The sequence below is a fragment of the Miniopterus natalensis genome, chromosome 2, assembly GCF_054644295.1.
Source record: "Miniopterus natalensis isolate mMinNat1 chromosome 2, mMinNat1.hap1, whole genome shotgun sequence".
NCBI lineage: Eukaryota > Metazoa > Chordata > Mammalia > Chiroptera > Miniopteridae > Miniopterus > Miniopterus natalensis.
Window position 1 is genome coordinate 151,448,674 of NC_142082.1, and position 23,856 is coordinate 151,472,529.

At 38.5% G+C, this 23,856-nt stretch overlaps 2 protein-coding genes across 13 annotated transcripts in view; one reads left to right on the plus strand and one right to left on the minus strand.

Annotated features, from left to right (window-relative positions):
- The first annotated feature begins 1,804 nt into the window (after nucleotides 1-1,804).
- YARS2 (tyrosyl-tRNA synthetase 2) lies at nucleotides 1,805-21,372 on the plus strand. 5 transcript variants are annotated; one of them, XR_001602358.2, is made up of 7 exons: nucleotides 1,805-2,586; nucleotides 3,281-3,448; nucleotides 5,540-5,695; nucleotides 6,011-6,181; nucleotides 8,393-8,669; nucleotides 12,979-13,025; nucleotides 19,464-21,372. XR_001602358.2 is itself a non-coding variant. In XM_016201454.2 (5 exons), exons 1-5 carry the CDS (start codon nucleotides 1,805-1,807, stop codon nucleotides 8,550-8,552), a joined length of 1,437 nt encoding a protein of 478 aa, XP_016056940.1. In that variant the 3' UTR covers nucleotides 8,553-10,408. The 5 variants fall into 5 exon arrangements, 1 of the variants encoding a protein (XP_016056940.1); XR_001602360.2 differs by having other exon boundaries at nucleotides 12,982-13,025; XR_001602362.2 differs by lacking the exon at nucleotides 12,979-13,025.
- The window catches only part of DNM1L (dynamin 1L), a 45,694-nt gene continuing 32,722 nt past the window's right edge, over nucleotides 10,885-23,856 (minus strand). For 2 of the 8 annotated variants that reach the window (XM_016201451.2, XM_016201452.2), the window contains 12 exons: nucleotides 23,405-23,611; nucleotides 20,248-20,368; nucleotides 19,899-20,054; nucleotides 19,565-19,654; nucleotides 18,128-18,220; nucleotides 15,924-15,980; nucleotides 14,867-14,944; nucleotides 14,557-14,589; nucleotides 12,719-12,895; nucleotides 12,439-12,548; nucleotides 12,146-12,305; nucleotides 10,885-11,910 (listed from right to left, as the gene is read on the minus strand). In XM_016201451.2, the coding sequence (XP_016056937.1) occupies nucleotides 11,854-11,910; nucleotides 12,146-12,305; nucleotides 12,439-12,548; nucleotides 12,719-12,895; nucleotides 14,557-14,589; nucleotides 14,867-14,944; nucleotides 15,924-15,980; nucleotides 18,128-18,220; nucleotides 19,565-19,654; nucleotides 19,899-20,054; nucleotides 20,248-20,368; nucleotides 23,405-23,611 (1,339 nt within the window). In that variant the 3' untranslated portion in view covers nucleotides 10,885-11,853. The remainder of the gene's footprint in view (nucleotides 11,911-12,145; nucleotides 12,306-12,438; nucleotides 12,549-12,718; nucleotides 12,896-14,556; nucleotides 14,590-14,866; nucleotides 14,945-15,923; nucleotides 15,981-18,127; nucleotides 18,221-19,564; nucleotides 19,655-19,898; nucleotides 20,055-20,247; nucleotides 20,369-23,404; nucleotides 23,612-23,856) is intronic. The other 6 variants (XM_016201447.2, XM_016201446.2, XM_087814731.1 and 3 more) reach the window with 3 other exon arrangements.

Sequence of the window (23,856 nt, forward strand, 5' to 3'; positions counted from 1 at the left end):
GGGTAGTGAGAGCATTTTTCTCTTGTCCCACCAAATGCAGAGGAAACTTCCTGGAAGGAATTTGTTTGGAATGAAAGGGAAGCAATTAGCTTGCAGGTAGGGTGGGCAGGGTGGGAGGGTTTTGTGGGATTTACGGTGTGAGTTTCAAGAATAATGGCAACAGCGAACCCACGAGAAAGGATGAAATTATGAGGCAGGTTGATTTATTGACAACAAAGGATTGAAGCCAGCTTTTAGTTTTCCCAAGTAGTAGGAAATAGGAATATCCTGGAAATACTTCAATTGGAAGAAAGGCTACCCCTAAATCTCTGAAATGAACTGCAACTTCTATTCTTTGTTCTGATCCACTTCCTTCTGAGTCCTATGTCCTCACTTTTCTTCCAGAAGAAACCCAGACCTCCAGTCTCCCAGAGAAGAGAAAACACAAGTGGGAAATAGTATTTTATAGTGATTATAATGATCAGAATTCCTCTTGCTCCTCTTGCAGTCATTTCGCTGTGACCTTTAGGCAACTCACATTTCAGCCCAGCCAGGCCTCTGCTGTAACGTGCCACTGATGAACGCTCCAGGATTACCTGGGACTGCCTGCCTTTAAACTGTTGGGCACCAGCTGTGAGAGACTAGCTAAGACTGTTAATGCTGACTCTTTTTGTGCCTTTCGAATACTCTTAGAGGCAGACCTCATTTTATTGTGCTTCACAAATGCGTTTTTTACAGAGCGAAGGGAAGACCCTCCACCAATGAAAACATAACTCACTGAAGGCTCAGATAATGGTTAGTGTTTTTTTTTTTTTAGCAATAATAAATACAAGTATGTACATCGTTTTTTAGACACTATAGCGTGAACATAACTTCTGTATGCACCAAGAAACAAAAACATTCATGTGATTTGCTTTATTGTGATTCCATCCCTCCCTTACAGATATTCCCAAGAGCACACCCCGATAACCTTCCTGCGCACAAATCTCCAGTTTGAGTCTGCTTCCCAAGGAACTCAACCCAAGACAGCTGGTCTTGAACGTGGTCCTAGAAATGAGACTCTAAAGCGGGGTGTGGGAGCAGGTTCCCCGCCAGCCAGCTGCCAGCAGAACCCCAGCCCTAGTGAGCGGAGTACCGATGGCACCTGGCAAAGCTGTGGCTATGTGATTACTAATTTGGAGCCGCTTATGCCGAAGCTATGTCCCACCTGCTTACCTGTCATTTAAAATAAATAAAACTTAGGGCTTTCCGCATTCATCGCGCTGAACGTCCTCTCGCCGCCTGTGTGTTGGACAAGGCTGCCCCCTCCTGGAGGCGCGGCGAACACCGGGGCGGGGGCGCTCCCCGCCTGGGAATCAGGGTGAGGACCTTGTGTGCGTCTTAACCCCAACTCCGTCTCTCTCCAAGAAACTTAAACCAATTCCTAACCCCTCACAACCTCCGGGAACAAGTTTCTGTATACAAACAAGACTTCAAAGAAGCTGCGCGTCACAATTTTTTAAAGGGGAAATTTAAACAAAAGCTAACACTTGTAGCGCGCCACGTGCCAAATACTTTCTTACTCCTCACAACAGCCCTACACCCACACTGCAGATGAAGAAATTAAATTCTAGGGAGTTTAAAGTGGCTGCCCATGAAGCGGAACCGTCCCCGGGGCAGTGGGAACTCCAGCGGCCGCCGAGCGCGCCAGCTCCGTACCTAGGGACCCGCCCCACTCCAGCGGGCATGCGCACAAAAGCGCGGAGGCTCCTCACGACGAAATTGTCGGAGGCGGGCCCTGGACGGCGTAAGGGTATCCCGGCATCCCTTTCGCCCCACCTCCAATATGGCGGCGCCCATGTTGCGGCGCATTTCTCCGGGTCGGTGGTTTTGTACCCCGGGCCCGTTGGGAGTCCTGTCCCTGGGGCTGCGTGAGGCCCACTCGGGCGATAAGGGGTTGCTGGCGGTGCAGAAGGCTCGGGGTTTGTTCAAGGAGTTCTTCCCCGAGAAGGGTACGAAGGTAGAGCTCCCAGAGCTCTTCGACCGCAGCGTCGCGGGCAACTTTCCCCAGACCATCTACTGCGGTTTCGACCCCACGGCCGACTCGCTTCATGTGGGGCACCTGCTGACGCTGCTGGGCCTCTTTCACTTCCAGCGAGCCGGCCACAACGTGATCGCGCTCGTGGGAGGTGCCACGGCGCGCCTGGGAGACCCCAGCGGCCGCACCAAGGAGCGCGAGGCGCTGGACGCGGAGCGCGTGGGCAGCAACGCGCGCGCCCTCCGCCGGGGGCTCGAGACCCTGGCCGCTCATCACCAGCGGCTCTTCCCTGACGGGCGGGCCTGGGGCAGCTTCACGGTGCTCGACAACTCGGCCTGGCACCAGCAGCAGCACCTGGTGGACTTCCTGGCGGCGGTGGGCGGCCACTTCCGCATGGGCACGCTGCTGAGCCGCCTGAGCGTGCAGGCGCGGCTCCGGAGCGCCGAGGGCATGAGCCTGTCCGAGTTCCTGTACCAGGTGCTCCAGGCCTACGATTTCTACTACTTGTTTCAGCGTTACGGCTGCCGCGTCCAGCTGGGCGGGTCCGACCAGCTGGGCAATATCGTGTCGGGATACGAGCTCATCAACAAGTAAGCAGACCCGGGGGAAATCCTGGGACCGAATGGTTTACACACGCAGTAGCCGCTGGTGTACGATTAGGATTGTGAAATGACGCCCTTCGCTTAAGTCCTCGTTGGTGTTTTCTCTGAAGGGTCTGTAGTGGTGTTATTATCACTGGCTAATGAGAACGAAAGGGTTGAGCTAAAGTATTAGGTATGGGGCGTACTCTAGAGCTCGGCAGGAAATAGACCACTAGTCAGGATTTGATTGTATGTTTTAATGCCCCGAGTAGCTCTTTGTTTCTGATTTGGGGAACTGCTCCCCTGTGTTTGTATCTGAGCGTGTACAGGCTTCTTGAGCAGCCTCTGCCTTAGTTCTGCACCTGCCATGAAGCTAGGGACGAACCACAGGGCTAGCCCATGTGTTACTCATTTTGTTTAAAAATCCCTTTATTTCCTTGAGTGTCTCTACCTGACTCCCATCACCCAGGTTTCTCTCCTCTTCCCACCCAGCCTTGCAACATTTCTAGGCCCTAGATAAGCACCTCCCTTTGGCTTGCCCAGTGTCACTGGTTCAATGGCAGTTCAGCGTGACAAATGCCAGAACAGAGTGAATGCTGTGAAAGCAGTGAGAGAGACAAGGATCCAGATTGAAGAGGGCACAGAAGCTTCGTAGAGCAAGAGACCACACTGAGATACATAATGAAGTTTTCTTTATGCATAGGTTGACTGGAGAAGACGTATTTGGAATCACTCTTCCTCTAATTACAAGTACAACTGGAGCAAAACTGGGAAAGTCTGCTGGCAATGCTGTTTGGCTAAACAGAGATAGGACATCTCCATTTGAATTGTATCAATTCTTTGTCAGGCAGCCAGATGATTTGGTAAAAAGGTGAGTTCTTAATAGTGTGCTGGGAAAAATGAAGCTCATAAGCTCATAATTTTGGCATTGAATCAATGTATGCTTTATAGTTTTTTGGGTTGTTTTGTTTCTTAAAATATATCTTTATTGATTTCAGAGAGAGGAAGGGAGAGGGAGAGAGAGAGAGAAACATCAGTAAGAGAGAGTCATTGATCGGCTGCAGCCCGCAACCCCGGCATGTGCCCTGACCGGGAATCGAACCCCAATCTCCTGGATCCTAGGTCGATGCTGAACCGCTGAGTCACGCCAGCTGGGCAGGGATTGTTGTTTTTTAACTTAGATTCTATTTAATGCATAAACAGTTACATCACAGAACATCGTAACTTTGGAACTGTTCTAAAGTTAAACGCTTCTGGTTGGTTAAAGCAGAAAACCACTGTGATTGCTAGAAAAGTCTGATAGATTTGGGACTTTTGTGTTCTCATTTTCATTTGTTTCAAGGTATCTTTTGATTTCTTCCTTGATCTCATTGTTAACCCATTCATTGTTTAGTAACATATTATTTAGCTTCCATGTCCTTGTGTGTTTTTCAGTGTTTTTCTTGTGATTGATTTCTAGTTTCGTATCATGATGGTCAGAGAAGATGCTTGATATGAATTGAGACTTGTTTTGTGTCCTAACATGTGGTCTGTCCTAAAAGATGTTCCATGTGCACTCAAAAAGAATGTATATTCTGCTGCTTTGGGGTGAAATGCTCTGAAGACATCAGTTATATCCATCTTGGACATTTCTCTTAGCAATATGACAAATTTAGAAGGAGTATGTCAGAATCAAAATTTAAATAAATTTAAGGATGAACAAAAGGATTTTTAATTCCTCAATTCTTGTTCCAGTGATTTATAATATGGACAGCAGTAATGCAAAAATGTCTCCACATAGTTGACCACAAACTTAGTTGTCACATAGCTACTAAAAAAACAGGATCATGGACAGCAGTTTTCATTAAAACAACATGAATAATCATGAATAACTTATCAATTATTAAGCTGCTTTTTATGTTTCTTGGCACATTTATCATATATGATACTTAGGTTGCCAATATGTGCTCTCCCAAGTGTAGACAAACTTTTATTCAAGTACACTTGACAGTAGATCACTGGAAGAAATGTAAAAAATCAAAAGTTCCATTGTCTTGGAACTTGTAGGTTTCTCTCAGGTAAAGGCCTATAAAGAGCTGCCATATGACCAAGTGATTCCACTTCTGGGAGCATCTCTGAAGAACCCCTAAACACTGATTTGAAAGAATATATGCACCCCTATATTTGTTACAGCATTATTTACAATAGCCAAGACTTGGAAGCAGCCCAAGTGCCCATTAGTAGATAAGTGGATAAAAAAACTGTGGGATATTTACACCATGGAATACTACTCACCCATAATAAAGAACAGCTTATCTTTTGCCACAGCACCGGTGGACCTGGAAAGTATTGTGCTAAATGAAATGAGCCAGTCAGAGAAAGACAGGAACCATACGATTTTACTTATGTGTGGAATCCAGTGAAAAGGAACAAAATAGAAACAGACTCAGATACAGAGAACAGACTGACAGCTGTTAGCGGGGAGGGGGTTGGGAGGCTGGGTAAAAAAGGTCGACGGGATTAAGAGAAAAAACCCCTCCTAGACACAGACACAGTATGGTGATTGCCCGGGGAACGGGGTGGGGAGGTAAAGAGGGTAAAGGGGGATAAATGGTGATGGAAGGAGACTTGACTTGGGGTGGTGCACACACAATATAGTATACACATGCAGAGAAAACATAGTGTAAAAACATGCTTGGGAAGAATGCACACAAATCTTGCCCTGATTATTTCAGGGCAAGAAGGAGAATACGATGGGGCTGGGCCTTCATCTATACCTGTGTTATTTTGTGACTTAAGATCTTTAACAAAAATGGCAAAATAATAACATCTTCAGTCCAAGTGGCATGTGTATGATTGTCTTATGTTCAGTACATTTCTGCATATTTGTTATGTTTCACAATTAAAAATAAATTCAAAAGAGAGCCAGAGATAAAAATTAGGTACGTGATATAAATCTAACACTTTATTTTTTGTCCCAAAGGTACCTGAAGCTCTTCACTTTTCTGCCCCTTCCGGAGATTGACCACATTATGCAGCTGCATGTCAAAGAGCCAGAAAAGCGGGGTCCTCAGAAACGGCTTGCTGCAGAAGTCACAAAGCTTGTTCATGGACAAGAAGGGCTGGATTCCGCTAAAAGGTGGCCTTTTCAAATAATTAACACTGATGAAGTTACTTAGTCAATAGACTTGGGAAATTTGGAGCCACACTGCTTTAGAGTTGTCCTTCACCACTAACAAGGATTGTCAATGTGTGCCTTAGTTGCTTTAAAATAGCCTCTTTACCATGAAGAAAGATGATCCTAAATTAAGTTTATGAATTATACAAGATAAGTGTTGCTGTTTCAAAACCTTTACATCTAGAACGTAATGGGCACTTCATAATTGGATACTGGGTGTTAGAATGTGTATCTGAACAAGCACTCATATGATGTTGTTCTCAATCTGCTTTTCAGGTGTACACAAGCCCTTTATCACAGTAGCATAGATGCACTGGAAGTCATGTCTGATCAAGAGTTAAAAGAGTTGTTTAAAGAAGCTGCATTTTCTGAATTAGTTCTTGACCCTGGAACAAGTGTCCTAGATACATGCCGCAAAGCAAATGCCATTCCAGATGGTCCCCGGGGGTAAGGTTATTTAACTTTGATTCACGGTTAATTCAGTAATAAATGTTAAAATTCACAGCATGTGTTTCCAGGGAGGGAGTTTTCCTGAAAGTGCTTTAATGGTATCTCATTCCTTCCAGGAGTTAGATTGGTCTGAGAATAAAGTGAAAACTCAGATTATTTCTTGCTGAAAATAGCTTAAATTTTCTGTGAAGTCTAATAGTACTACTATACTATTTCTTATTAAATCTAACCCAGTTTTTCCTCCAACATTGGAAAAGCTTACCTTTAAGGAACCAGTATAGTCAATAAATACACTGGGATCAGTCAGCTCAGGGGTGGTCATGATTTGAGATCAAAAGAACAGAGGCCCTAAGTGGACAGTCACACAAACCCCCTCATATTCAGTCTGTATCCTCTTTATTTGGGGGAGTAGGGGGGTTGTCCAACCTGTTTAAAGTATTAATTTCTGAAAATGAAATAAGCATATGATGTAACTTCATAAGACTATTACTACCAGCTACATACGATTATCCCTCTTGTGAATTTTATTCTTATTCAGGAAGGAAGTAGATTTCAGTTCCTGAGTTTGTGGTATTAGGGAACGAGGCGTTCCTCAAAGTCACTCGGCTTGTACTCGACGCTTATCCATTTCTAAATGAAAAGTGAGATGCAGGAGAGCACTAGTTACCCGGAAGGCGCCGGGTCGCTCATCTGCAGGCGTCTAGCGCAAGTCAAACAGTTACCAGTCCGTGCTCATAGTTATGAAGGACATTTGTTAATAGTTGGTGGGTGGGGTTTTTCTTTCCAATTGTTTTGGATTATTTGCCTCCATCCTGAAGAGCCTTACTCTATACAGAGAAAATACCCATTGTCTTTGTATCACCTGCCACTCGACTTTATTGGTTTCCTAACATGCTAGTTTACTTAATAGGCACTGAATTGAGGGTGGTGTTCTGCACCTCCCACAGTGAGTACTGCGTCTAAGATTCTTTCCTCACTGGAAGCATTTTTCATTTCCTTCTGAACTGTTCTAGTGATTTACTGATTCTGGAAGTTTTACTGCTACTTAAGATGACACCTTATCTGATTTAGCCAGAGATCTAAGTAATACTTAAATTTTTTGGATCGTATAAGCTAAGTAAGGTTGGCTTGTGCATTTAAACAAAGTGTAAAACATGATCTGGAAACTTAACAGCGTGGGTAACACTTCCTAAGAGGAAAAAAAATTGTCCTTACTGTTGAGCTAAAACCATGCCTAGTAGTCATTTCTTAATTTTATCTGGTAACATATTCAGATAAGAGAAAACCAACATTTGCCTTGCAGGACTTCCAAGGCCTTTCATGCTCTAGCCCTCCTTCCTACTGAAATCTGCCTCTTTCTAGCTACTCCCATGTTTCCTCATCTTGTTTGTACAAATAACTGCAGCTTACTCTCCCAGTTTCCGTGACTCCTTTCAGGAAAATTTCCAATTCCCACCCCTCATTGTGCTCCTAGCGCAGCCGCTCATAGCTCTTTACAGCATTTAATCAGTGTGTCATAATTGTTCATTTGTTTGTCTGGCGCTCTCCACTAATTTGCAGTACTATTTATATTTAGTGAATAGTAAGGGCTCTGTAAATGTTTACTGAATGAATTGGATGATAAATAGCTTGAATAAAACCTAATTACTTTACATAGGCCATCACAAAATTTTGTTAGTAATCTAGAATTAAATCAGTGACCGATTTTTCATTTCTGAAATCAGTCAACTTTTTAAGAGAAAGTTTTGCTTTCTTGTATTTTAACAAAATTTGCCCTTATTTGCTTAGATTCGGAATGTAACTGGAAGGGATTTTGCAGTTTCACAAGCAAGTTTCCTAAAGATTTCTGTAGCTAATACTATTAACAGCAGGTCCTCAAATAATGCCATTTTGTTATGATGTTAATAAGGAAAAAAACCCCACAATTTCTGGCCAGGGCTTGTACCATCTCCCCACGTCTGCATGGATTTTCTCCAGGTATTCTGGTTTCCTCCCACCCCCCAAAGATGTGCACATCAGTGTGTGCGTGTGCCCTACGATGGAAGGGCACCCTTCCAGGATTGGTGCCTGCCTGCACTCTGAGCTGCTTGGGAAAAGCTCCAGCCACGTGCAACACTGAACTGGAATTAGTGGGTTGGAAAAATCATCCTGTTTTTATTTATCTTAAATGTATGTATAGCTCTAGTTACTAAGTATTTCTATTTTTAGGTATCGGATGATAACAGAAGGTGGAGTCAGTATAAATCACAGACAAGTAACGAATCCTGAAAGTGTTTTGATTGTTGGACAACATATTCTTAAGAATGGACTTTCACTACTTAAAATAGGAAAAAGGAATTACTACATTATAAAATGGCTTCAGCTATGATGAAAAATCCTTCTGGCGATTCAAACTTCATTCTCAAGACATACGAAAGGTTGGATACAGAACTTACACACCTCATACAAATCAGCAGAGAATGGAGTATACTCTAGACCTCACAGTGTGAGTAATTTCATTATTTATATAGGTTGGTTAATAAGTTGTTTGTGTAATGATGGGATATTTTTATTTTCTGATCCTTAAACATTAAGGATTACCATAGAAAACCATGATTTCCAGGGTAAATGTTTTAAAAATTATACTTTATGAAAAAACTAAATGCTATCTTTCCAATCCTATCTTGCTCTCCTTTTTGGACATGTGGAGGAACAATGAAAAAGAGGCAGTGTAAGGAATTTCGGACACTTACATCAAGTATCTATCTCACTGACCTCGCCAGTGTCTATATTATCCCAAAACCAGTAGTAGCGCTAGCATCCATGTTAGAAATGCAAAGTCTAGTATTGGAAACTGGGTTTTTGTCGTTAAGAAGCAAACATAGTCATTCTTAAAAAAGGGAAAAGTCAGATACCTATAACTGGCATTAGAAACTACAATGAAAATAGTTGTGTGTGTTTTTTTAATCCTCCCCCGAGGGTATTTTTTCTATTGCTTTTCAGAGAGTAAGGGGGGGAGAGGGAGGGAAACAGCGACAGGAGAGGCACATTGATTGGTTGCTTCCCGCACGTGCCCCGATTGGGTCAGGGAACGAACTGGCAATCCAGGTATGTGCCCTGGACCAGAATGGAACCCGTGAACCTTTGGTCCCCAGGTGGATGCTCTAACCAATGAGCCATGCAGCCAGGGCAAAGTTGTTTCTTTTCAAAGAAAAGATTAAAAAATCAGTACTTGACTTCTCAGAAGGTTTATAATTGTTTTCCACTCCCTGACCTGTGTTTCAGTGAAACTAAATTTACTCACAGCTCTGTTTTGTTAGGTTACTAAGGTAGCAATATTTTATAGTTTCACCTTCTGTCCCCAACCAGACTGCAACTTGAGATGAACTGAAAACTTAAGTAACCAAAGAAGTAAGAGAGGCAGATATTGTTATACCAACTATCCAATTACATGAGAATATCAAAAGATACTCGGATAAGGGGAGTTTTCAGGTCAAATTTAAAGGATATATATCAAGACTTAGTTAAACTATACATGTAGGCAAGTTAAATCTTCAGAAGTTTCCACATATAATAAGGTAATAGCACCCCATTTCCCTAAGGATCAAGTGAAAGGCACAAACATACTGAATGGTTCACCACCGAATTTCTGGAAAACCTTACAGGCAGCAAAGCGTGGCTTTATTCAAATTCTAGCCATTTGCTACCTGGATGACTTGGAGCAAGTCACTGTCTTCATATGCAAAAAAATGGACATTAATAATACTTCAGTGAATTGTTAGAATTTAATAAGAAAGTCTTAAATAAAACTTTCATACAATATAAACTGTATTAGATTTATATGTTAAAAACCCAGAGTTTATCTAAACCTTTGGGAGTAAAGTGAGGAAGAATTCATTTATTGATAAACTTTAATGTCATTTCATACCAGCAATTTTATTTACACAGCAAGAAGTACAAGTATCCATTATAAAGGTCATAGATCATCTCCACATTTCAGAACTTCACTCAGTTTAAGGGCCAACAAAGGTTTTCTCTTTCCATATCTTTCTTGTTTTCCTCTGTACAAGGTGTGCAGAACTAGAAAGTGCATTACCATAGCATGTCCTTAAAGGGAACATTTTTAATTGGAAATGTTTGATATGCTGGAGAAAAGTACATTAGAAGGGTTTTTTCCCCTTACAAAGTCAAAAGGCTAAGATGGTAGTCGTCTGATCTGTCTGAAATAATCATGGATGGCTGTAATTTCAAAGTGGATGTTTAACGATGGCAGAGTGATATTAAAGTGCACTAACAAACATTTTGGAACTGTGTGTTCTATCAAGATGGTGCTACTAGTGAATTCACAGTACCATATGTCAGACTGCATCTGGTTTTTTTATGCTTGAGATAACTTGGTGAGCCTGTTGTTTCTTAGTAAATGGGTACCATAAGCTCAAGTTAACAGATATATTCATATTGCCAACAGTCCTTCGTAAATGTTGTAACTTAAAAAGAAAATTTAATATTTGCAGTGTATAATTTACTTAACATGTTAGCAATGGAGCCTTAAGAATTTGACCATTATCTTAAAATTTGAGGAATTTTAATAAAATGTATATATGTTTTAAACCTCACCCTCAAGCCCGTGGGTGCAATTTAGCTGTCTATAAGCCAGTAGGAGTTTGTGTGTCTGCATGTTTTTCTTTAAAGGCTCCACCAGTATTTTTACACCTCTATTCTAATGTATTTTGCTGGGGGTTTTATGTATAAAGAAGAAGTAAAAGAGGCATATATTGTTATACCAACTTTGGTCAAACAAGCAAAAGTTAACTATTGCTAACTAATAGTTATCGATCAGCACAGTATTTGGTTTTAAGTCCCACCTCCAAGTGAATCTTGGAGCATGGTGTAAGTGCCCCAGTTTAAAGATGTATCTGTATTACTACTATCATTTGAAAGCCAAGGGGAAATTTTAGAACCTCTAAAAACTAAAAGGAACTGGTCATCACCAAGTCTAGATGGTTGTTTTTAATACAGGAAAATGTAATTCATGCTTCTAGGTTTAAGTAAGAATCAAAGATATTTTAATGCAGTAGGGCAATTGGACAACAGAAGTGGAAGGGCTGTGTAGCTACACATTATGCACACACACCATTGTCATTGTTACAGATCCTCTGTGCATCCAGCTTTCTTACTAACACATTAAAGACTGCAGAGATAAAATTAAATCAAAGGACAGGTGGAATACAGTGACTGTGTGAGTAACTTGCCAACCCACATCTTTCAAAGCCAGCTCAGTTTATCTAGTCATGCAGTACAGTCGTATGAAATGTCTTGGTGCGCTCTTCTTGGACTATGGCGGCAGCTTTAAGACTACTAACAGATTACACAGGTCATCTTATCCACAGGCAAGCTGCTTGTACAACAAGAACATTAATATTTTTAAGTTCAAATGAAACTGTCACAAGAAAGACTTGATGTATTTTATATATACTGGGAAACTTTAGAAACAGCCATTTATTATTTGGATTAAATGTGTGATTCCATTCTGTAACACAGAGTATGATTTTCAGTGTATAGCCAGTCTTCATATGAGCAGAGCAATTCATACCATTGAATACACAGGAGTTCATAAATAAAAATCTACTCAAGTAGGCAGTAACTAGCAATTTTCGAGTCAACAGAGTCTCACTATTACGTAGTTCTCTTCACCAAAGATGAGTCTCTCGGATTTCAGCAATAATTTGACCTGCTCCTTGTAATGCCTGCATTAAAGAAGATGAGAATTATAAACTCATATTTATGACATCAAAGAATCTGAATTATGTGGGGTAATCTCTATCATGTGGTTGATTTATATTAACCAGTACCTATCTGGACTCTAATCATGTACCAACATCACATGAAGGCTACAGATGTATCCAAGGATCAGAATACATTTTAAATAACAAAATGTTTATATCTACAACCCAAATGTGAAAAAAAAATCCACACTAATACCTTTAGCATATCCGCTGCTTCTTTCCTACGCTGTGCCATGTCCTCAGATTCAGTCAGAAGATCATCCAATAAGGATGACTTGTACAGCTGTCCTACTAACTCACTCTGAAGAGTATCTTTCACATGATTAACCAAAAAATGCATTACTGCCTTTGGCACACTGCAAAGCAAAACATAAGAGGATCCATTTGAGTTAGAATAAAAACTTAAAATTTAAAAATTACATGTATTTTCAAAACAGATTATGGAATCACCCAGCAGTATTGCAGTCTGACTCATTATGTACTACCAACCTGTCTTGAATATTCTTTCTGACAATAAGAAAATATGATTTGATGAGTCGTTCAATAACCTCACAGTCTCGCTGCTCACGGGCAGACAGTTTGCGTGCAACAGGAACTGGCTAGATGGGGTCAGGGCGAGAAAAAAAAAAAAAATTTGTGCCATTTTGAAATGGAAATATTTAGCATTCAGAATTCAATGAGTTTGAGACGTTTAGTTCCTTTTGCTTTTTGTGCGTTTTCCTAGTAACTGGTTACCTTACTAGTCCTCAACCAGACTCTCCCGGCTTACCACGTCCAGCAGATTCACAGCATGGCCCTTCTGTGGACTGGCTGGCATAACTGGAATTGGCTTTGATTTTTCCTCAGCTAACAGCTCTTCAGCTTTGGACGTTTTCAGCATTCCTCTCCAGTTGCCTGTTGTTGGTTCTTGAACAGCATCTCCAACCCCACCACCTCCAGACATAAGCTGGAAGAAAACAGATGTTCCAGAGTCTCTACCAACCATATCAAATCTGACCACAATTAAACCAAGTTCATTTTCTTTCACAGTAGTCAAGGAGAACACACATCCAGTACCCAGCTGGAGTTATGACAAGGTGAGAAAGAGATGCGCTGGCCTGTATAACCTTCTTTAGCATTTGCTAGCTTTTCATTTTTTCCAAACTCTCTTACACTAGATTGCAGAAAAATTGTAAGATGCCTTTAAAAACAAGACTGCTCATTAAAAGCATGAGGAAAAACATACTGCTCAGCTTAATTTCTTCAATGTAACCTTAAACACTGTTGAACTGTGATCTCTCCAAAAGTCCTAAGAACTCAAGTCTCCAAAACTTGAGTTTATGTATTCCTCAAGTTACTTTACATTTAGTCAACAAAATATCATAGGATAAAAGTAGAAACATTTTTATAAAAGAAAAATATACCCATGATTCTTAGGCTGACAGTGACCTTAGGCTGCCTAAAATGTGAAATGTAACATAAACACAAGTTCCCTCAACGTCTATATTCTTGAGAAAGGATCTGCTGAGAGAAATCTAGTGCTACCATTAATCACAACTGCTTTTTCACCTTTTCTAGGGTACGTTAGTCTTGATTTCTAAAAGGAAAATGACTACGATAATAAGAAAAACAGTAATTCATCAACATTTAAGATATCAGATGCTCATTGAGATCTTAGACTATAAAACCGGATATAAGATGACATCCAAAATTTATAGAGAGACAAAAATGGCTTATATAAACTTAACAGAAGAGTGTTATGACAGTTATTTAAAAATGTCAGTTTTGGGTATCATTCTGGCCTAAGTTTTGTCTCCGTTAAGATGAGAGCTTTATCTAAATATAGGCAGTATATTTACACATTAATTTTAAAATGTCTTTATACATGAATGGTGTAACAAAATCTTAAGCAAATTCAGGATGATGCCATGAGTGAAATAACACATAAGGAATGGTTGTCTCGAGGTCTTAGCACAGTGGGCTGAGAGAAGACATTTATCAGGTTTTGTCTGAGGTTCAAAACCTTAAATCTGGACAATAAAGAAAGGAGCTAAATGGCAGAAAAACCAGAACAGTGGGTCTGAAAAATTTAGATTAATTTTCCCCTAAAAAGGTTATCAAGAATCAACAGTCGCAAACTCTCACAATCCCCTTGTTTATATTAAGCTGTTGGGGCTCACGTTAAGCTATATGTATAGGGTGACAGGTACAAACTAAATGGAAGCATAACAAGCATGAGTACTAGACATATCTCAGAACCTTTAAAGAAATATCCAAAAGTACAATTTCTATCTCTGGAATTATAATTCCCAAACAAAATACTAAATTCAAAACTACTCTTAAAGGTAACAGAAAACAGTGGGAAAGCCTATTATTGTTATTATTTTAAAACATTAAAACTAGAATTAATGCCGCCTTAAAGGGGTTAGATAAGAGCAACATTAAAGACGTAACACAGACGACAAGTTAGATGCCACGGTACAGACAGGTTCTTCAGTGGTTCTGAAACAGTGTTTCCATGAGAACCATTAGATGCCACTGTACAGACAGGTTCTTCAGTGGTTCTGAAACAGTGTTTCAGCGAGAACCAAAGGTACCAACATTGCTATTCTGAAACAAGAGACTCACATTTTTAGTTTCTCTTCTGCTGTCCTGAATTAACTGTTAAAAGATATGTTAAAACATGCAGTTTAACAAGCAAAATTTCAGTATCAATGGCTTGAAAGTCAAAAAGTACAAAATAATTTCCTCTTTAACTTGTTTTTCTGTGTGCATCATCTATATTGCAAGCAAAAGCATGTCAAGAATAACTTACTTCATACGTATACATTACTGTATATAGTCCATATTAATATTGTTTGTCAGTGTACTGTTTCCAGATGATTATGTTGCACCAAACAACTAGGCATGCAGGCTTAGACTAAGAATCACAACAGACCTTGCCATCAGCCTCAGCAGAAGCAGCAGGGGAGGGCTCCTGGGAGGCAGGTGCCAAAGCACTTGGAACTTTAGAAGACTAAAGGCAAAAAATGCAGGGAAAAAAAATCAAGGATGCCAAAATGCATTCAGAAACTTTCTATAAATGTGAATTTTCCTGCCTGTATCAAAATAATAAAGTAACATGAAAAACAAAAGTAATCATGGGACATAAAATTAATGTTTATTCTGCCTTATTTCTTGTACTGATGTCACCTTTGTTAAAGGCTGTTCTCAGATGCATACGTAAGGAAAATCCAAAAACTTCATTTTTATTTTTGGAATTTGGTAAAATCTTTTCTGGAAAAGAATTCGAGGTATTGGATTTTTATACACACAAACAATACGTGCAACTAAAGTAGGTATTAACCTGTTATGTGCATATTGTTGTCTCCCTCTCCAAAAAGCCTTCTTATTATAATAAAGTCATTAGTCATTTCAACTAATTTTAAGTTGATAAAGTCACTAAATTTAAAAATAAGGCTGGATATTTAAAATCCATCCACCTTTATGCATTAAAAATACTATTATCTTTAATTTTATTTTTCAATTACAGTCTACATTCAGTATTATCTTGTACTAGTTTCAGGTGCACAGCACAGTGGTTAGACAATCACATACTTTATTACAAAGAGTTCCCCAATATTTCCAGTACCCACCTAGAACCATACATAGTTTTTATAATATTGCTGACTAGATAACATATGCTGTACCTTACATTCCCATGACTATTTTGTGACTACCAATCTGTACACTTCTCAATCCCTTCACCTTTTTCACCCAGCTCCACAACCTCCCCCCGCCCTCTGGCAACCATCAGCCTGCTCTCTGTAAAAATACCATTACCTTTAAATTATTTAAAACCTGTTTTTAAACCCTGCATAATTTTACTCAAAGAATGAAATAGCCCCAATGGAATATTAAAGGAGAAGAGAAAAAATTACTCCTAGAAGTAACATTCTGAGGCTTGCCAATCCATCTTTGCATAATAGGACTATGCTTTAAAAATTGTTTTTTACCTTGTCTCGTGATACAGCTGAAGGTAATTCTCTTGCTAGCCTGTTTCTCCTTTGTTCCTATAAAACACAACCATGCAAAACAAAACTGATTATCAGAGCACTGAGATATAAGCCTACTAAAAAATGTTCAGCTTAATTGAAAAGTATGTAATAACTTACAGTATATCCTCTCTCTGTTGGAACTCATGCCATAATTATATTTTAAAACAAACAAATCATTTAACCCAATGCTTCTCAATCTTTTTTTCTGCCCCAACACACCTGAGGGATACAACACAACTGTCAGTAATAGTGGCTCCCCTGTATGAGGAATTCTAAAATGAGGAGCCATGGAATGAATCTCATGAAATACAACTTTATGTTATATTCCCATAAATCCCACACACAAAACCATAAGTTTTAAAAATATCTGTGGTGAAGGTTATCCTGTAAGAATGGTCCATTTTCTTTACCCTAAACCATCTCCAGGTTATAAATGTAGTGTTGAAAACTGATAGTCCTTTCTGTAACCTGGCTGACTTAACAGACTGATCAGCTGCCCACTCTTCTAGTTTGCTATTATTATCAAAGTAACTCTAGTACAAGTAGCTAAAGAAACTGTTATATTCAAAGCAACGGGTACTGAATAAACACCATGATCGGTAGAAGACCAAGAAAATATACAGGGATGTAGATAAATGACTCTCACAGGCAGCATCAAATATAGTAAAAAAGCATTTCGTTAAAACCGTTCCTAAGTAGAGAGCTCTTCGTGAATACTTTCAAACTTGCGAAGAGCTGTTAAGTCAATAAAGCTTCACAATGACATTTTGTGATTTAATAAAATTTTCTGACCAAAATTTGACCCATTTTCGTTTTTTTTCATGGGAGGTAATTCAGCGATAAAAAAATACAGTAGATGATAACTTTTAAGATGTTGAAATGTACATTTTGAAGAGGGACACAAAGCAAAAGGCAGGGGATCCAAGGACTAGAAATTCTCACCCTAGTCCCAAGCAGTTATGACTTTAGTTGGCCCTAGAGCCCGACAGTCGTGGCTTCCTTGCTTTGTTAACTGCACAGGTCCCCAAGATCTACTCTCGTAGGGCTATTGTACAGATTAAATGAGAATAGTCACATAAAGTTCTTTGGTGCAGACTCATTAAAACCAGAGAGATACTCACACTTGTAGAAAAATACTGATCTGAATGACATCACATCATAAATGACCTTGTCCTTAATTACAAAAACTTCCAGACATTTTCCATGAGGTTGGTTTCGATGTTGTAAGAACTAAAAATCCTTATCCTAAGATGGTGTCTACATGCTAATTTTAACATAACTTTTATCTAGTCTACTTTCCGAGTGTTTAAGTGCCTTACTCATGTGCATTTTAGAATTTTTCTGAAAGTAGGAATCACTTCAGCTAGGTAGCTAATAAAGAGTTCTGTGTACCTGTTAAAGAGAAGATGCTTGTTTCCTCCAATAGTGCCCAGCAAAATAAGCACTAAAGCAACAGCTGTTACCATCTGTGGGTCTCAGGTTCCTTATCTGTTAGTTTAACCAAAGGGTTGAAGTCATAACCCAGGGTCCCTGCAGTTCCCAAATTCCATGTTTATAATATTCTTTCCATCCATATGCATAAGTGGAAGTTTGATATAGAAGGGGGCTCTGAGGTCCTACTGTATTAGGAGTAGCAGAAAAATTTACTGTTCTTGGATAAAAGTCAGAGAGAAAAACAGCGTAAGATCAGTTGCTCTGTCCACCAGTCTTGGCTCCATCTGAGGTCTTATGCAACTTGCAACATTAACATCAAATGGGGGAAAGAAGATCCATGAAATGCAGCCACCCCAGTGAAAAGAGGACTGTTTTTCCAAATCTAGTATAATGTAAGTAGTTCTCGGAATTCATTTTGTTTTATGCACTTCAACCTGAATAAACTGCAACAGTTACTGAAGTGGAGCCAGGCAGACCTTCACACTAAAGCAGTGAATCCCAGATTCTCTGCATTACAGTTCCATAAGCAGAAAAGGAGAACAATGCCTCCGGGTGGTTTTGAGAATTAAATTTAAGAAAATAATGCCTTTGGCATACTTATTAGCATATAACAGACAATAATGTGGTGGTACATGTATGTTTTATAGTTACCCCGTACTCAACATATTTGATAAAACTGAGTTATAAGAGGTTTTTCTCTCAAAAAAGATAATTCAGATTGTACTTACCTCTATATTATTGTTCATTAGCCCACAAGCATCAGCGAAGTCGGGATGTTTTGTGTTGATATAAGCCAATTCAATTGCCACTAAGTTATGGACCTAAAAAAATATAAAATTAGGCTATATACAAAAATATTTCAACCTAATTTTACTTTAGGAAATTATATATAAAACTTATTAGATAGTTCTAAAAAAGACAGTACAGGAAACTGATGCCTAAATAAATATTTGATAATTATACCCAAACAGATAAATCTTATGCCAAATATTAATTTGCTCTATCTTTTGAATTATTTCTACTTCAGTATCTGAGACTGCACTTCTAGGGGGGAAAATGATTAAGGTAGTTATCTACCTTATGCAAATCTAAGTTCCAAAGCTTAATGCAAGTTTGGTACTTAAACCTCAGGTCATTCAATATTCTAGGTCAGGTTCAACATTAAGAAAATATTTCAGAATCAGATATAAAGATGTTAACTTTAGGTGAAGAATACATTTAAAGACCTGAGGTAATGACTGATGAACCTTAATTATGAAGCACCTAGTTTAAATATTATAAATTATAGGTGGTTCAAAATCCTAGTGGGACAATCATCAAAAGGAAGGTTGGAATTAATTTAATCTCAGCACTGCAGAGATTACAGTAATTTCTTCATTTTCACCATCCCGACAAATCTCAGGAATCAGAACAACACTAAAAGGTCAAGAATCAGGTAAAAAGGATCTATTCAAATGAAATTCCAATGATTCTGTGACATTAGTGTGTACAATCTGAGGTCATCTAGGGGTTATGCTTGCTCGGGGAACAACTAAGCAGCAGCACTTAACATTCTCTATTTCCAAGGATGCTTTTGTCCTCTTAGTGAACCTCCACTAGGGCTCACCATCCTGAGTCAAATATCCTAATGCATTTTTAGTAACCAGAAAGGAAAACAAAAAGGTCAATTTCAAATATTTATATTTCTACAAATTTTAGCATTTTTATTTTAAAGGATAGCAGCAACACACAAAATAAAAGCAAGCAACTATGATATTAAAGTATTAGGTCATCAAACAAGCAAAGTAGAGGTGGCCAAATTATCCTGATGTACATCAGCATGAAATTAAGAGCCTGTTATAAAGCCTCAGTTTACTGGGGCTAGAGATAAAACTAACTTTCCAGTAGATCACTGTTCCAACATAACAAAGCAAAGCTATTCACAAACTCAATAACTCCCTTTTCATGAAAACCTGTGGCTGCAGATTAGTAATGATTAAAATATGAAGAAAAATACACTTTGTATCAGAATTATTGAAGTTTCTTTTGAAATAAGACTGAAATCCACTTTTTTTTCCTTCTCAGCATACTGGAAAACATCACGCCTAAACTTTCATCATAATGCTGTACAAAAACATGTTTATTAATAGTGACTACAATGATGACTTATGAAAATAATAGCTCACCATTTCATTTGTAACTGGCAACCGTTTACGAAGAAGACAAGTCACTACTTCGACTATGGCATCATGAAGTTTAGGAAACCTCAACAGCTCCTATATATGGTAGAAGAAAAAAATGTAACAGTCTATTTTGTTTAAAGAGAAATTAAATAATCACTGAAATACTGAATTAGACTTGGAGCTCCATTTAAGTATACTATTTCAAATCACTTTTAGATAAGGAAACTGCGTATTTTAACTTATAGACCATCTTATGTATATATTTCCTTCCACCCCATGAAACCACTCCCTCGTGTCTTTTACTACTGACCTGAACCCTGTTCCATTTCTCAGTTACCTGTGTACTGTAGTTGCTACAGTGCTGAATGATCCTTTGCATTTCTTCATGAACCAGTTCCACACAGCGGAGGCTGGGCTCTTCCAGACGTTTGATCTGCCGCTTGACCAGTAACTCAAAGGAAACTTCAGGCACAAACAAAGCTGGACGAGGACCCTAAGAAAATTAAATTTCAAGCTCTTACAGCTACATATCATTTTAGTTCTTTGCAAAGGTTAAATCACATTTTGGTATTTTTCATGAGAAGTGCTTCCTAATTTCATGTATGAGAGCAAAATAAGTTGTACAATTTGAGTTTTAAAAAAAAGTTTAACCTCATTTCAAAAAATTCTGAGTTAAACATACTCACAGTAGCATTTCTAATGGCAGTCAATATGTCAATAGTGTTAAGGCCACCTAGTGGGTCAACAGATTCTAAGGTTCTCCCAAAAGTCTCATGGAAAATGTAACAGATTCTAGCACCACCGCATCTGAAAGGCAATGACAATGAACTATGTGGTTTCTAGTATTACTAAAAGGGAAAGAAGTCGCAAGTTATAAGTCTTTCTATAAGCTTTATGCTTGACTCAGCTGAGAAGTCTCAGATAAACAATTACATTTAGACCACTCCCATTTCCACGTGTCTTCAACTCTACTGTGAACCAGTTTCTACAATTTCTATATCTTTATTGATTTCAGAGGGAGGAAAGGAGAGGGAGAGAGCAGAAACATCAATGATGAGAGTCTCATTGATCGAGCCCACAACCCTGGCATGTGCCCTGACCGGAAATCGAACCCCTATCACCTGGATCCTAGGTCTACGCTCAACTGCTGAGCCACGCCCCGCCAGGCTGCGGTTTCTTTTTTAAATGGGGGAAAGGAGTCATTTCATAAAGACACACACACACACACACATTCTGTCAGGAAAAATCGGTTCTAAGAGCTACTAAACATCTTTCCTCTGCCCTAGTTTTCTTCAACTAGCTATGAGCTCTTTAAAGACAAGAAACAGTATCTTATTATTTCTATTTACTCACAATCCAGAGTAGAGATTGGTAAACTTTTTCTACAAAGGGCCAGACAAATATTTTAGGCTTTTTAGTCCATAACTGTCTATGTCACAACTACTCAACTCTGTCACTGAGCACTAAAGGAGCCATAGATAATATGTAAACAAACAAACAGCTGTGTTCCAATAAAATTTATGCACACTAAAACTTGAATTTTCCTCATTTAAATTTTTTTTCCAACTATTTAAAAGCACAAAAATCATTCTTCACCCATGGGCTATAGTTTGCCTACTCCTGTTTTAAACAAATTAACTCGCTGGGCCTATGTACTAGGCATCTTGTGTTTCTTATTTTAATGACTAGAACCCCTGGTGGTATCTTTTTATTCAAGTCCAGCTGAATTCTACAAATGTCTGTATGTCTCCCCAAATCATCCCTTTCTATTTTCACCATCACTATTTACTACTTCCTTATAGTAATCTATAAGGAAGGCAAAAGGTTCAAGCCTAACAGGCTAAGTGAAATAAGCCAGACACAAAAGGACAAACGTCATATGATTCCCCTTATATGAAAGATCTAGAATAGGCAAATTCATAGAGACAAAGTAAATCAGAGGTTACCAGGGGCTGAGGGAGGGGGTAACAAGGAGATATTACTTAAATGGATACAGAGTTTCTGTTGGGGTGCTGAAAAATTTTGGAAATAGATACTATCTGATGGTTGTACAATACTGTGAATGTATTCAATGCCACTGAATTATACGCTTAAAAATGGTTAAAATTACCAGTAGTTGGTCTTTCTGCCCCCTCTCAAAATAATGTTCATATTGACCAGAATTATCCTTCTAAAACAGTTACTCCTTTAACCAAAAGTGTTTTATCTTTTATAGTAAGAAGGTCTCTAAATTCTGAAGATACTCAACTTTCCACAAGATTGTTCTTAGCCACCTTCCATGCCTTACCTCCTGTTACGCCCCATCATTATACATGCCATTCTCCAAATACATCCTGGTTATTATTTGCTGTTCCAAAGCCTAAAACACCCTTCTACTTACTACCTTCCCAAATTCTATTCAGAGCCTCAACCAAATGCATTCTTAACAAGGGAGCTCTCTCAATCCCTGAAAGAAATGTAAATGGTCTCTCTTCAGTGTTCTAAAGGCTCTGTTAGGTGATAACACAGGTATTTGCTTTATTAACTACTTATAAAACTCCATGAATGTTATATGCACTTTTCTGGCTATGTATTACATTTAATAAGTATATAAATAAAAATAGTGGATTATACTCCTATTTGCCTCCTAATTAAGCCTCATGTTACCTTGACCTACCTTACTGAATTCTTTAAAAGGCTCATTTTAGTAATTTTTATTTTCCTCAATATGCCATACATATAACAATTATTCAATAATTAGTTTGTTAAATACTCTCTTTATGGAGTTAAATCACAAAAAGGTCACCAGGGTCACACAAAAATACATAGACCTATACACACACACACACACACACGAATACGTGTATAACAGTAAATTTGAATAAGATCTGTGGCTTGTACCAAAGTCCATTTCCTCGTTTTGTTACGCACTACAGTTATGCGAGATGGCAACATTAGGGGAGAGGGTGGAAGGTGAACAGGACTTCCCTGTTCACCTGTATATTCATTCGCAACTTCCCAGAAGTCTAATCATTTCAAAACAAAAAGATTTTTTTTAAAAAGAGTTTAGAGAAATGGAGATCCTTACTGCTATGAGGAAAACAAATCTATTAGTAGTATGGCAATAATAAGAGACTCTGAGGATGTTATACCATTTGATCTTGTAATTCCATTTCTAGGAATATATCTTAGGATATACTTAGATACATACTTAGATAACATGCCCAAAAGACAGTGTATAACTGAAAACAAACTATCAATAGTATGGGACTGGTCCAACAAATGATAGTATATCTAAAAAATAAAACACTATGAAAATCTTAAGATTGATCATACAAATGTATATGTTTGTGACATGTTAATTTAAAGAAATGATTCCAAAATAGCATGTAAAGCATCTGATTTTAAAAGATGTATAATACAGGCATGTTTATGTTTTACAGATGCAAAGAAAAATATCTAGGTTAATGCCAATATTAGCAGGGATTATTTCTGGATGATGGAATTAAGACTAATTTTGTCCTTATGTATTCTTTTTTATCTACATTTTCTTATTTTTCATGAACAGTTATACAGTACGTATTAAAGAAACAAGCATTTTAAAAGTTAAATTATGAAATATTCTTAAGTGCTTTTCAATTAAAGTCTTATTAAAAATATATAACCTGAAATTTTTATTGTGCTTTACATAAAGAAATTTTAACACATCAGATACCATCCCATCATTTCTACAAAATGATAATCCTGTTTTACAGGTAATAATAAATCAGTCAGATAATCTCATAGTATCTTTTGTCCCTGTAACAGAAGATAAAGTAACCTATCAATCCAGTAGCCAAACTGATAGAGAAATTTCTTACTTACAGCTCTGAAGTTTCAATATATTTTGCAGTTCCTTCAATAGTGTTACAATATTCTGTGGCAAATTTGGTAATAAGTTGGAGTAAAGTAGCACTTTTGTCATCCACAGGTTCACCATAGCTATTTAGAAGAGACTGATACTGAGCAGCTAAAACATTTATTCTTGTCTTCAACTCTGGTAAGCAATCTCTGATGTGATGCATCAGTAATCTAACAAAGGTTAAAAAGGAAGGATGTTAAAGTAAAATTGTGTATTGGGAAAAACCAAACAAGTCAAATTTTTAAAATGCAAATAATGGAGCCCTGGCTGGTGTGGCTCAATTGGTTGGGGCATCATCCCATAGGTCACGGGTTTGATTTCCAGCCAGGACACATACACAAGCTGCAGGTTCAATCCCTGTTTGGGGCACATACCCACGTTGCAGGGTCAGTCCCTGGTCCAGCTGAGTATCAGA

What these genes read in the sequence shown, in the direction of transcription:
- YARS2 (XM_016201454.2), top strand. Translation starts at nt 1,805, where the DNA reads ATGGCGGCGCCCATGTTGCGGCGCATTTCTCCGGGTCGGTGGTTTTGT. An exon ending in GGGCTGGATTCCGCTAAAAG is followed by an intron (nt 5,696 to 6,010) that starts GTGGCCTTTTCA and finishes TCTGCTTTTCAG; the next exon opens with GTGTACACAAGCCCTTTATC. An exon ending in ATTCCAGATGGTCCCCGGGG is followed by an intron (nt 6,182 to 8,392) that starts GTAAGGTTATTT and finishes TTCTATTTTTAG; the next exon opens with GTATCGGATGATAACAGAAG.